The 14950-nt window shown below is 46.4% G+C and overlaps 1 protein-coding gene across 2 annotated transcripts in view; it reads right to left on the bottom strand.

Annotated features, from left to right (window-relative positions):
* The window catches only part of HNRNPC (heterogeneous nuclear ribonucleoprotein C), a 1329577-nt gene that overhangs the window by 221689 nt on the left and 1092938 nt on the right, over positions 1–14950 (bottom strand). For both annotated transcript variants that reach the window (XM_044058018.1, XM_044058019.1), the window contains one exon: positions 8644–8780. In XM_044058018.1, coding sequence (XP_043913953.1) covers positions 8644–8780 — 137 coding nt within the window. The remainder of the gene's footprint in view (positions 1–8643; positions 8781–14950) is intronic.

The raw sequence follows: 14950 nt of genomic DNA, 5'->3' as shown, positions 1-14950 counted from the left end.
CTATTCGCTTCTACAGTGATTACAGATATTGAAATAAAATAGCACAAACACAAATAGCCATTTGCTAAATAAACAATACAGTCTCAAAATGAAGAGAGCTTTTGCATGAGCAGTAAACTTCACTGCCCTTGAAACTCACATTCATTGAAACGGCATGAAAACCCACATTCACAGAAATGCATCTGGCTAGTGGAGAATTGAGTTTACCTTTGGGCTGTGTGCATATGTGTGTGGGTTTGTGATTGTGTGCGTGCATGTATTTCCATATCAGGGTCATGGAGAAAGCAAATCCTATCACTGCTCTCCACTTAGTGCGAGGAACTAATCTTGAACAGGAATCACCACATAGTATGCACACTGCCATTCGCCCTCACACAGCATGCAGACCTATAGCCAATTTTGATGAAATACCTGTCCATTCATGGCACATCTTTGGGATGTGGGATGGAACTTAAGCACACACAAAAACCAATACAGCCACTGGGAAAATGTGCATATCCCACATATAATGCACCCCAACCAAGAACTATACTAGAGATCCAGATGCTAAACGCTACACCACTGACTGTGCTGCCCTAACTAATTTGCAGTGACAATACATACTTTATTTTCACAGAATGTCACGTCTTGAAATAATGGAAATATGTGCATACATATATGTATGCGTAGAAGACTTACACGCATGTACACACACATACATATATGTATGCGTAGATGACTTACACGCATGTACACACACATACATATATGTATGCGTAGATGACTTATACGCATGTACACACACATACATATAGATATATGGTTTCAGCTGGTAGGTTGACGCACAGTTATGTAATGCAGCAGCTGTAATATGTGAGTGAAAAACTTGGGCAAGTTCTGGTTGGTTGACAAAAGTAAGTGGTAGGGTAGGGTGTTTGTGTCCTACCATATGTGTTTTAGGGTTAGGTAAGAGGATAGATTTAGTGAGTGTGTGACTAAGTGTTTTAGGATTAGTGTGTGTGGTAGTATGAGTGTTACGGGTAAGATGTGTCTTGTGAAGTGATACGGAAAGGGCGTTTCTAAGGTAAAATATACTTTAAGGTTAGGGTCAGGGACAGGGTTAGGGTTATCATGTAATACTAAGGTGGAGCATTCAGGGCCATAGATTAAATCATGACATACATTTATCACGTGTCACTTTTTTCGGTAATTTTTGTTGTTGGTGCAAGTGGTCACATTACACTACAGTTGAACTGCAACAGTTTGAGTGTAATATAATGTTAGGAGAGATCCGCTTTCATGATTGTGTGACAGTGGAGTTACTGTATTTAATTTTCTGGGGTGTGGGGGCAAAGCATCCGTGTTGTGAATAGTGGGGATGAAGCCCTCCCAGGTAAAAGTAAACTTTCTGTTTTTTTTTTTTAGGTGATCGTCAAATTGAATAAATAAATAAATAACTTGCAAATGTAATGCATTTATTTAATTCGCTATCACCTTACTTCAATTTTGTTTTTTTTTCCAGATGAAAGTTATTGCCGATGAACTTGTTTGATGCATTTTCTGTTGTTGATGAAATGTTATCAGTGATTTCTCTCTCTCACTCCACAAAAACACAAATGCATTCACCTCCGTGAAGGTATATACCCAGAAACACTGGAACACTAAATCCATTTACATGGAGATCACATTTAGAAACTGCTTCTAGTAGTTTTTTTTAATTTATATATGTATTTATGTACGTATGTATTTATTTATGTGTGTATATATATTAACTGTCAGCATGGAGACTGCCACCACTCAGTACTATCTACCTAAGATGCAGTCGAAAATCTAAAAAAGTCATACCTTTACTTCATAAAAAAAGTATACTTGGGAACGGGCGTGTAATATGCACCCCCAAGAAATTTGGAAATTTTTTCAGAACCCCAATTATAACACTCCCTATCCACCCTTACAGGTATGTCTGCATGTATCTTATGAAAATGACTTTCCAAATGTTTGATTCTGCCATTGTATTATAATAATAATAACAGTAATAATAATAAAATGAAACAGCAGGTAAATGTAATGGACAATGACGCCTGCTTTGAATTTGTACCTGAACATACCTCTCAACCTCTTAGATCAAGAATTCTGGACAAACTCACAGATAAGGGTGGGACAAAGTCCGAAAATTAGGGACAGATTTTAAATATTGCTTTTATAAACTTAAGTTGCAAGAATAGCAGGTTTTGTATTATATTTTCTGAAATATACGGAGTCTGAAACTCAAATGTTTGTCATTATTTAATGACTTTAGTTCTCTGTGATTTACAAAAAAGCACACTTTTTATAAGGATCACACCAACAATAACAAGCAAAAATCTGAACAGTGTGTGAAATTCTAGACAATTCAGACTGAGGTATAGTCGACTATTGGGAGACTCCTACTCTAAACTATGCAAAAGGCTTGTCTCTGTATAGAGTATCTAAACATTTTGGTCTCTTTGCAGCTTCCGTAACCAGTCTCGTCAGGTGGTAGTAAGTAAACAGGAAGTATATGCGTCTTTTTATGCTGGAGCTTACCTTGTGGATTATTGAAAGATATGGCACAGGACGCTTGGTAAGCAGAAAGGGCAGATGTTTCATTCCAAGTCTGCTCTTTTTGATTTCTTCGTGTCTTTTCATTAACCCTTAGAGGAACAGGAGCAGGAGTGAATTAGTTCTCTGTAGCAGAAGAATAATTTGTCATTTCCCGTTTGCACTGAAAAAAATTCTATGAATATGTTGGTGTTCGTGACTTGCATTCTGAAAATATTGCAGTCGTAGAGTATTGGAACATCAGCGAGTGTCATCCAGTTACAATTATTTAAAATATAGGGTGACACGCACACACATGATGACCTTAACCCCTCTTCACTGACGCGTGACAGCAGAATATATATATCTATATATATATATATATATATATATATATATATATATATATATGTATCTATATATATATATATATATATATATATTTTTTTTTTTAACTTGTTGAAGCCAGCCAGATGCTATAAAACTGGGAGGGCGCTTTCCCCTTCCCTTCATTTTATTATGCGTTATTTTGCGATCTTCTCGGCGCCCTGTCTCCGAGTGAAGGGTGCCGAGAAGATCGCAAAATAACAAAAGTACATTCATTAAAATAAATAAATAAATACATAAAATTCCGCCCTTTATGAGGCCGATTGTATGGCACCCTAGGCGGCCGCCTAGTTCGCCTATGCCTATGGCCAGCCGTGTATGGAAATGAGTAATTGATAGTCAGATGGTACAGTGGATTAGAGATTGCACAAGTATTTATTTTATTATTTTACATTTGTTAACCGGGTGTGTCTGACTGAGCCGAAAAGGCCCTTTTTCGGCATGAGGCCCACGGAGAAAAGCTCCACAAAGAAAAATTACAGATGCATTTAGTTTAGACATGATCAGTATGCACACAAATTACAAAAGACATGTTTTTACAGTGGTATGCGGCACATCAACAGTTACAGTGGAGTGAACAAACAAAAAAAATATTAATTTAAAAATAAAGGTAATTAATACATTTGTGGTGTACAGATGAAATTTGGAACATAGGCAGAATACATACATAGCACACAGGTACAATACATACATTGTAGATTAGCCAGTGTTTGTGAGTAAGACTGAAAACTATTATCAAGTGCTCTAGATTTAGTATGTGTACCTTATCCGCTTTCACTAGCCTGGGGAGCAGTCATGGCACTGCCAACTTTGCTTGAGATGTTGCCTGATGAGGTCTTTAAAGGAGGCTTTGGATGATGTGTTTGGATGTAAAATTTTTTGAGCTACTATCTGGTGCCCAGTCCATGTTTAGATGCATCAGTTTTGTGACACAAGTACTATGTGAATATTAATGAGTGTCTTCAGTTTAAAAAACGGTTCTCTCTGTGGTACTTCTCTAGCCTTATCTGATGCTACTGTTAGGATTCCATGTGCAAATGATAAGCCATTGTTTGTGATTTGGGGTTCACATGCAAACAGTGAACCGAAGTTACACTGAGGAGTGATGATGTCTGCATAATGGAATCATCTCTCAGCATGGTACCTGTTAGCTCAGCTTGCCCCTTGCTTTACTGAAAGCCAGAGCCATTGTTAAGTCATCTGACTTCACAAGTTATGCACTTGTAGATGCTAAGATTACTGAAAGGTGTCTTACGTACATGATTGCTTTGGCTTCTAATTTTATATACGGTCTTATAATGGTTGTCTTTAAGCATTGCTCATGCCATGGCCAATTTGTACATTAGCTATCTTGCCTGTACTTTGATGCTACAGCACAGCTATTTAACACCCAAAGTTTGACCTTTGCACCTTTTTCTTTTTCTGAAGCCATAGCTCATCCCTGTGGTACATATGAGTTGATGCTGATGTATCATCCTAAGTGCAGTCATCACATTTGCTTCATTGATGTTCATGGCTAAATGACCTTTCAAGCTTGATCCCTGCTGTAAGTATATTCATATAATTATAGAATGCAACAGTCACAGGTACATAAAAAATGACTGTTACACTTTTCCCCAAACTGGATAAGCAATGCGAAGAGAAGTGCCAGTCTGACCCAATTAGCAGTTTCCAGGAAAGCTGTATCTGTACCTGCAATGGGGGTCCTACACAGACGTGTGTAGGAATCCTGCACCTTGTAAAAATGGTCAGATTTTTTAAGAGCAAAAGTTTGGAAGAGTGGATCAAAGATGCTGAATCAAATGGACTGGAGGAGTAGCCACTGGATTTGAGTCCCAAGTCTCAGAACATGCAGATTTTTCTTCTGGAAAGCTGAGGCCTCTTGTACGCCAAGTTCCTACTCCCCTTCAGAAGTCTGATTAACTCAACAGTCCTCATTCTTTTCTTGGGTTCTGTGTGTGTGTGTTGGGGGGGGAGGGTTTAAAACCTGGCTGCAGGCTAGACAGGAAATGAAAGAAACCATAAGCCAAATTAGCCCAATCCTGGGAGAGACACTGTCAGAAGCTAGGGCTCAAAGACCTACACAGAGGCAGCTATTTACCCATGTCAGGTGAATGACTGACACTGGAGTCTTATAAGAAGGGATGCTACTGCGAACTTGTGAACCTAAGGGGAGATAGCCCAGAGTTTTAACATAACAGCAAGGATGTCCTTTTTCACTACAATTGTGGGGAAGCCACCCTCATCTTTCTAAACAATTAAAAGATGCTCTAGAGCAGATGTTTGGGGATTTACCTTCACTCTGGACTACTGGGTCTTGTCTTCTATATACTGGAAAGTGTTAGGGTTATGAGGGGCAGCATCAAAGGCAGGCATCAGGTAACTCCAACCTAGGTGCCCCCAAAGAGCATCTTCCTCTCCTCCTTATCTTGCCTCTTTCTTCTAGTCAGGAAGCCTATAACACCCTGCTACTATGCAGCTACAGATACGCTGCACTGGGCACCCTGCTACTATGCAGCTACAGATACGCTGCACTGGGCACCCTGCTACTATGCAGCTACAGATACGCTGCACTGGGCACCCTGCTACTATGGAGCTACAGATACGCTGCACTGGGCACCCTGCTACTATGGAGCTACAGATACGCTGCACTGGGCACCCTGCTACTATGCAGCTACAGATACGCTGCTCTGGGCACCCTGCTACTATGGAGCTACAGATACGCTGCACTGGGCACCCTGCTACTATGGAGCTACAGATACGCTGCACTGGGCACCCTGCTACTATGGAGCTACAGATACGCTGCACTGGGCACCCTGCTACTATGCAGCTACAGATACGCTGCACTGGGCACCCTGCTACTATGGAGCTACAGATACGCTGCTCTGGGCACCCTGCTACTATGGAGCTACAGATACGCTGCTCTGGGCAACCTGCTACTATGGAGCTACAGATACGCTGCACTGGGCACCCTGCTACTATGCAGCTACAGATATGCTGCACTGGGCATCCTGCTACTATGGAGCTACAGATACGCTGCACTGGGCACCCTGCTACTATGCAGCTACAGATACGCTGCTCTGGGCACCCTGCTACTATGCAGCTACAGATACACTGCACTGGGCACCCTGCTACTATGGAGCTACAGATACGCTGCTCTGGGCACCCTGCTACTATGCAGCTACAGATACGCTGCACTGGGCACCCTGCTACTATGGAGCTACAGATACGCTGCACTGGGCACCCTGCTACTATGCAGCTACAGATACACTGCACTGGGCAACCTGCTACTATGGAGCTACAGATACACTGCACTGGGCACCCTGCTACTATGGAGCTACAGATACACTGCACTGGGCACCCTGCTACTATGGAGCTACAGATACGCTGCACTGGGCACCCTGCTACTATGGAGCTACAGATACGCTGCACTGGGCACCCTGCTACTATGCAGCTACAGATACGCTGCACTGGGCACCCTGCTACTATGCAGCTACAGATACGCTGCACTGGGCACCCTGCTACTATGGAGCTACAGATACGCTGCTCTGGGCAACCTGCTACTATGGAGCTACAGATACGCTGCTCTGGGCACCCTGCTACTATGCAGCTACAGATACACTGCACTGGGCACCCTGCTACTATGGAGCTACAGATACGCTGCACTGGGCACCCTGCTACTATGGAGCTACAGATACGCTGCTCTGGGCACCCTGCTACTATGGAGCTATAGAAACGCTGCACTGGGCACCCTGCTACTATGCAGCTACAGATACGCTGCACTGGGCACCCTGCTACTATGGAGCTACAGATACGCTGCACTGGGCACCCTGCTACTATGGAGCTACAGATACGCTGCACTGGGCACCCTGCTACTATGGAGCTACAGATACGCTGCTCTGGGCACCCTGCTACTATGGAGCTACAGATACGCTGCACTGGGCACCCTGCTACTATGCAGCTACAGATACGCTGCACTGGGCATCCTGCTACTATGGAGCTACAGATACGCTGCACTGGGCATCCTGCTACTATGGAGCTACAGATACGCTGCACTGGGCACCCTGCTACTATGCAGCTACAGATACGCTGCACTGGGCACCCTGCTACTATGCAGCTACAGATACGCTGCACTGGGCACCCTGCTACTATGGAGCTATAGATACGCTGCACTGGGCACCCTGCTACTATGGAGCTACAGATACGCTGCACTGGGCACCCTGCTACTATGGAGCTACAGATACGCTGCACTGGGCACCCTGCTACTATGGAGCTACAGATACGCTGCACTGGGCACCCTGCTACTATGCAGCTACAGATACGCTGCACTGGGCACCCTGCTACTATGGATCTACAGATATGCTGCTCTGGGCACCCTGCTACTATGGAGCTACAGATATGCTGCTCTGGGCACCCTGCTACTATGCAGCTACAGATACACTGCACTGGGCACCCTGCTACTATGCAGCTACAGATACGCTGCACTGGGCACCCTGCTACTATGGAGCTACAGATACGCTGCACTTTGCACCCTGCTACTATGCAGCTACAGATACGCTGCACTGGGCACCCTGCTACTATGCAGCTACAGATACGCTGCACTGGGCACCCTGCTACTATGCAGTTACAGATATGCTGCACTGGGCTAACAATGATGCGGGTCTCCTTTTGTTCTGGTATGTCTGGATGGCTTCCTGTCTTCAAAGTCTTTTGATGAAAACTGTGGCAGATGCTGCAGTTTTCTACGTCATGCTCTGGCCCTACACAATACAGATGCTGACAACGGTGATCTTTATGCAGTGTTTGATATATGCAGCTGGGACACCCGTTTGCCTTTTCTGGGGTGGATATATCCTACACATCTGTGCATGGTGGTACACTATCTAAATGTCTGCTTCAACACACAATGCAAGTAAACTGATCAGAGGGTCAAAAGAAATAAATGGGCCCATAATGGAATACTTATTGTCTTGATGCTGTCTGGCTGCAGACCTGGACCAATGTTGGGGCAACACACACACACACACACACACACACACACAAATCTTACACAAACACACACACACACAAACATTTTTGTTGCAAACGTATAATGCAGCAAGAAAGAACCTAAATATTTTGAAGGAGAATGTCACCTGTACACCAGGTACTAAAGTAAGGCAATGTCAGCTCAGCCATGGAGGAAATGTTCAGGTTCTCGACAGCGGACTCTGCCAGCTGCAGATTACCTTATTGTTATCGCTGCAACTGTGATCCTTCCACACAAAGACCATCAAGCACAACACCTGAAAATAAACTGGAAGGACTAAAAACCTGCCCCTCTGGTTTTTCATCATCACAGAAAAATGAATTACACTGTGGAAGATGCCAAAAGATCAGACTGCTGAACAAAGATGAATTCCTACTTCTGTTGTGTTTGTAAAAAAAAAACATGTGATGTATAAAAATAACTGCAGCAAAACTTGTATTAGAAAGTGGCAATTTCTGCAGAAGCTAACACCTGAATCAACAACTTGCAAGGAGGGTCAACAATTAAATCTACATATGCAAGAAAAAGGCTGAGACAGTAAAACTGGCCTCAGCAGAAGTCTGACCTCAGCAGAAGTCTGAGTAGAAGTGCATGGTTCTGGAACAAGGATGCCATGGGGGGGTTACAGCAATGTTCATGATACTGTGTCTCTCTGTGAATGTATATATGATCAAAGGTTAGCATTTTACCTGGCTGTCCCCCTGTTCATCATCTTCCAAGTCTCCCTCTTCAGCAGATTCGCCAGCATTTTCAGCTTCCATCTTCACATTCATTTCATCCTTCTTCTGGGGAGAATCACTGGATTCAGTCTTGTCTGTCTTTGAATCTAGGAAACAGATGGTCACAACTGTCAGATAAATAAAAGTTCATCACGATCATTCTGCAAAATGTTTCTTCATCATGCTGACTTCTGGGGATTTCTTTTAATTGTGTATTTCTTGCATTAAGATATAACTGAACATCTCTTGCTTTCTGACTGATGTAATCAACCAAGCCTTCTTTTGTGATATGCCCAGGAAAAAAGTGAAAAAGTTTGCTACCGGCACTAGAGCATGTTACCGTAAGAATGTTAATGTTTTAGTATACAAGACAACACTGCTATCTTGTCTGTGCACTGTCTGGTACATGCTATCTTGTCTGTGTACTGTTCGGTACATGCTACCTTGTCTGTGTACTGTCTCGTACATTACAAGATTAACTTTCTTGTCATTCAACCGCATGCAAGGCGAAACAAAATTTCATTCCTCCAAGCTCAACATTTATCAGGAAAAAAAAAAACTTTCACATAACAAAACAAAGTAAAAAAAAAAAAAACAATGACCAACCATCAGTGCCAAAAAACACAACTGCTACAATCCAACTCATGCACCAACTACATCAAAGTTTCAGTCCAATCGCAGGCACAGAAACATCAGCTGCCACATCCTCATATTCCGCTCAGCCCAGAAACATTTCTCCAGTCCACCTAGGAATCACAAAGTACTCCATCTCCACATCAGAAACCAACAATCCATGAACAACTTCATCTCTGATGAACTTCTGTAACCAACCACACAGCTCCGAAACCTGTCCATATCTCCAATTCACTTCTACTCTGGATTTCCCCAACAAGACATAATCCTGTTTTGAATTTCACGCCGGCAAACTCTGCTTCCACCTCTGCAACCAACACGCTGACTCTCCCTGCAGGGACCAGCTTCAAGTTCCAAAGGTAAGAAAAAATTGAAAAATTACACATCGGGACACCACGGGCATCACAACACAACAGTTGACAGCAGACACACACCAGACCAGACGAACGACCCCAAAACTCAACAACACAGGTAAGTGCATGAACAAAACCCAAGTGCACAACTGGGGAGCTGAAGAGGCCGTTGCCATCTTAGACAACCATGTTATCTTGTCTGTGCACGGTCTGGTACATGCTACCTTGTCCGTGTACCGTCTGGTACATGCTACCTTGTCCGTGCACTGTCTAGTACATGGTACCTTGTCTGTGCACTGTCTGGTACATGGTACCTTGTCCGTGCACTGTCTGGTACATGCTACCTTGTCTGTGCACTGTCTGGTACATGCAACCTTGTCCCGTGCACTGTCTAGTACATGCTATTTTGTCCGTGCACTGTCTGGTGCATGCTATCTTGTCCGTGCACTGTCTGGTACATGCTAATGTGTCCGTGCACTGTCTGGTGCACACTATCTTGTCCATGCACTGTCTGGTGCACGCTATCTTGTCCGTGCACTGTCTGGTACACGCTATCTTGTCCGTGCACTGTCTGCTACACGCTATCTTGTCCGTGCACTGTCTGGTACATGCTACCTTGTCCGTGCACTGTCTGGTACATGCTACCTTGTCCTGTGCACTGTCTGGTGCATGCTATCTTGTCCGTGCACTGTCTGGTACATGCTACCTTGTCCCGTGCACTGTCTGGTGCATGCTATCTTGTCCGTGCACTGTCTGGTGCATGCTACCTTGTCCCGTGCACTGTCTGGTGCATGCTATCTTGTCTGTGCACTGTCTGGCACATGCTACCTTGTCCCGTGCACTGTCTGGTACATGCTACCTTGTCCCGTGCACTGTCTGGTGCATGCTATCTTGTCCGTGCACTGTCTGGTGCATGCTATCTTGTCCATGCACTGTCTGGTACATGCTACCTTGTCCCGTGCACTGTCTGGTACGTTATCTTATCCGTGCACTGTCTGGTACATGCTACCATGTCCGTGCACTGTCTGGTACATGCTACCTTGTCCCATGCACTGTCTGGTGCACGCTACCTTGTCCCGTGCACTGTCTGGTGCACGCTACCTTGTCCCGTGAACTGTCTGGTGCACGCTATCTTGTCCGTGCACTGTCTGGTGCATGCTATCTTGTCCGTGCACTGTCTGGTGCATGCTACCTTGTCCTGTGCACTGTCTGGTGCATGCTATCTTGTCCGTGCACTGTCTGGTACATGCTGCCTTGTCCCGTGCACTGTCTGGTGCATGCTATCTTGTCCATGCACTGTCTGGTGCATGCTATCTTGTCCGTGCACTCTCTGGTACATGCTATCTTGTCCGTGCACTGTCTGGTACATGCTACCTTGTCCCGTGCACTGTCTGGTACGTTATCTTATCCGTGCACTGTCTGGTACATGCTACCTTGTCCCGTGCACTGTCAGGTGCATGCTATCTTGTCCGTGCACTGTCTGGTGCATGCTATCTTGTCCATGCACTGTCTGGTACATGCTACCGTGTCCGTGCACTGTCTGGTACATGCTACCTTGTCCCATGCACTGTCTGGTGCATGCTATCTTGTCCGTGCACTGTCTGGTACATGCTACCTTGTCCGTGCACTGTCTGGTACATGCTATCTTGTCCGTGCACTATCTGGTACATGCTACCGTGTCCGTGCACTGTCTGCTACATGCTACCTTGTCCCGTGCACTGTCTGGTGCATGCTATCTTGTCCGTGCACTGTCTGGTACATGCTACCTTGTCCCATGCACTGTCTGGTACATGCTACCTTGTCCCATGCACTGTCTGGTACATGCTATCTTGTCCGTGCACTGTCTGGTACATGCTATCTTGTCCATGCACTGTCTGGTGCATGCTATCTTGTCCGTGCACTGCCTGGTACATGCTACCTTGTCCAGTGCACTGTCTGGTGCATGCTATCTTGTCCGGCACTGTCTGGTGCATGCTACCTTGTCCCGTGCACTGTCTGGTGCATGCTACCTTGTCCCGTGCACTGTCTGGTGCATGCTATCTTGTCCCGTGCACTGTCTGGTGCATGCTATCTTGTCCCGTGCACTGTCTGGTGCATGCAATCTTGTCCGTGCTCTGTCTGGTACATGCTACCCTGTCCCGTGCACTGTCTGGTACATGTTATCTTATCCGTGCACTGTCTGGTACATGCTACCGTGTCCCGTGCACTGTCTGGTGCATGCTAACTTGTCTGTGCACTGTCTGGTGCATGCTACCTTGTCCCTTGCACTGTCTGGTACATGCTATCTTGTCCGTGCACTGTCTGGTGCATGCTATCTTGTCCGTGCACTGTCTGGTGCATGCTATCTTGTCCGTGCACTGTCTGGTACATTCTACCTTGTCCAGTGCACTGTCTGGTGCATGCTATCTTGTCCGTGCACTGTCTGGTACATGCTACCTTGTCCAGTGCACTGTCTGGTGCATGCTATCTCGTCCCGTGCACTGTCTGGTGCATGCTATCTTGTCCCATGCACTGTCTGGTGCATGCTATCTTGTCCGTGCTCTGTCTGGTACATGCTACCTTGTCCCGTGCACTGTCTGGTACATGTTATCTTATCCGTGCACTGTCTGGTGCATGCTACCTTTTCCCGTGCACTGTCTGGTGCATGCTATCTTGTCTGTGCACTGTCTGGTGCATGCTATCTTGTCCGTACACTGTCTGGTACATGCTACCGTGTCCAGTGCACTGTCTGATGCATGCTATCTTGTCCGTGCACTGTCTGGTACATGCTACACTGTCTGGTGCATGCTATCTTGTCCCGTGCACTGTCTGGTGCATGCTATCTTGTCCGTGCTCTGTCTGGTACATGCTACCTTGTCCCGTGCACTGTCTGGTACGTTATCTTATCCGTGCACTGTCTGGTACATGCTACCATGTCCGTGCACTGTCTGGTACATGCTACCTTGTCCCATGCACTGTCTGGTGCACGCTACCTTGTCCCGTGCACTGTCTGGTGCACGCTACCTTGTCCCGTGAACTGTCTGGTGCACGCTATCTTGTCCGTGCACTGTCTGGTGCATGCTATCTTGTCCGTGCACTGTCTGGTGCATGCTACCTTGTCCTGTGCACTGTCTGGTGCATGCTATCTTGTCCGTGCACTGTCTGGTACATGCTGCCTTGTCCCGTGCACTGTCTGGTGCATGCTATCTTGTCCATGCACTGTCTGGTGCATGCTATCTTGTCCGTGCACTCTCTGGTACATGCTATCTTGTCCGTGCACTGTCTGGTACATGCTACCTTGTCCCGTGCACTGTCTGGTACGTTATCTTATCCGTGCACTGTCTGGTACATGCTACCTTGTCCCGTGCACTGTCAGGTGCATGCTATCTTGTCCGTGCACTGTCTGGTGCATGCTATCTTGTCCATGCACTGTCTGGTACATGCTACCGTGTCCGTGCACTGTCTGGTACATGCTACCTTGTCCCATGCACTGTCTGGTGCATGCTATCTTGTCCGTGCACTGTCTGGTACATGCTACCTTGTCCGTGCACTGTCTGGTACATGCTATCTTGTCCGTGCACTATCTGGTACATGCTACCGTGTCCGTGCACTGTCTGCTACATGCTACCTTGTCCCGTGCACTGTCTGGTGCATGCTATCTTGTCCGTGCACTGTCTGGTACATGCTACCTTGTCCCATGCACTGTCTGGTACATGCTACCTTGTCCCATGCACTGTCTGGTACATGCTATCTTGTCCGTGCACTGTCTGGTACATGCTATCTTGTCCATGCACTGTCTGGTGCATGCTATCTTGTCCGTGCACTGCCTGGTACATGCTACCTTGTCCAGTGCACTGTCTGGTGCATGCTATCTTGTCCGGGCACTGTCTGGTGCATGCTACCTTGTCCCGTGCACTGTCTGGTGCATGCTATCTTGTCCCGTGCACTGTCTGGTGCATGCTATCTTGTCCCGTGCACTGTCTGGTGCATGCTATCTTGTCCCGTGCACTGTCTGGTGCATGCAATCTTGTCCGTGCTCTGTCTGGTACATGCTACCCTGTCCCGTGCACTGTCTGGTACATGTTATCTTATCCGTGCACTGTCTGGTACATGCTACCGTGTCCCGTGCACTGTCTGGTGCATGCTAACTTGTCTGTGCACTGTCTGGTGCATGCTACCTTGTCCCTTGCACTGTCTGGTACATGCTATCTTGTCCGTGCACTGTCTGGTGCATGCTATCTTGTCCGTGCACTGTCTGGTGCATGCTATCTTGTCCGTGCACTGTCTGGTACATTCTACCTTGTCCAGTGCACTGTCTGGTGCATGCTATCTTGTCCGTGCACTGTCTGGTACATGCTACCTTGTCCAGTGCACTGTCTGGTGCATGCTATCTCGTCCCGTGCACTGTCTGGTGCATGCTATCTTGTCCCATGCACTGTCTGGTGCATGCTATCTTGTCCGTGCTCTGTCTGGTACATGCTACCTTGTCCCGTGCACTGTCTGGTACATGTTATCTTATCCGTGCACTGTCTGGTACATGCTACCTTTTCCCGTGCACTGTCTGGTGCATGCTATCTTGTCTGTGCACTGTCTGGTGCATGCTATCTTGTCCGTACACTGTCTGGTACATGCTACCGTGTCCAGTGCACTGTCTGATGCATGCTATCTTGTCCGTGCACTGTCTGGTACATGCTACACTGTCTGGTGCATGCTATCTTGTCCCGTGCACTGTCTGGTGCATGCTATCTTGTCCGTGCTCTGTCTGGTACATGCTACCTTGTCCCGTGCACTGTCTGGTACATGTTATCTTATCCGTGCACTGTCTGGTACATGCTACCTTGTCCCGTGCACTGTCTGGTGCATGCTATCTTGTCCGTGCACTGTCTGGTGCATGCTATCTTGTCCGTGCACTGTCTGGTACATGCTACTGTGTCCGTGCACTGTCTGGTACATGCTAACTTGTCCCGTGCACTGTCTGGTACATGCTACCTTGTCCGTGCACTGTCTGGTACATGCTACCTTGTCCGTGCACTGTCTGGTACATGCTATCTTGTCCGTGCACTGTCTGGTACATGCTACCTTGTCCCGTGCACTGTCTGGTACATGCTACCTTGTCCCGTGCACTGTCTGGTGCATGCTATCTTGTCCGTGCACTGTCTGGTACATGCTACCTTGTCCGTGCACTGTCTGGTACATGCTATCTTGTCCGTGCACTGTCTGGTACATGCTACCTTGTCCCGTGCACTGTCTGGTGCATGCTACCTTGTCCCGTGCACTGTCTGGTGCATGCTACCTTATCCCGTGCACTGCCT

Source organism: Protopterus annectens, chromosome 16.part0 (genome assembly GCF_019279795.1).
Source record: "Protopterus annectens isolate FY-2018-M chromosome 16.part0, PAN1.0, whole genome shotgun sequence".
Classification (NCBI taxonomy): domain Eukaryota; kingdom Metazoa; phylum Chordata; order Ceratodontiformes; family Protopteridae; genus Protopterus; species Protopterus annectens.
Note: the sequence above shows the minus strand (reverse complement) of the source record. Positions and strands in the feature narration are given on the sequence as shown.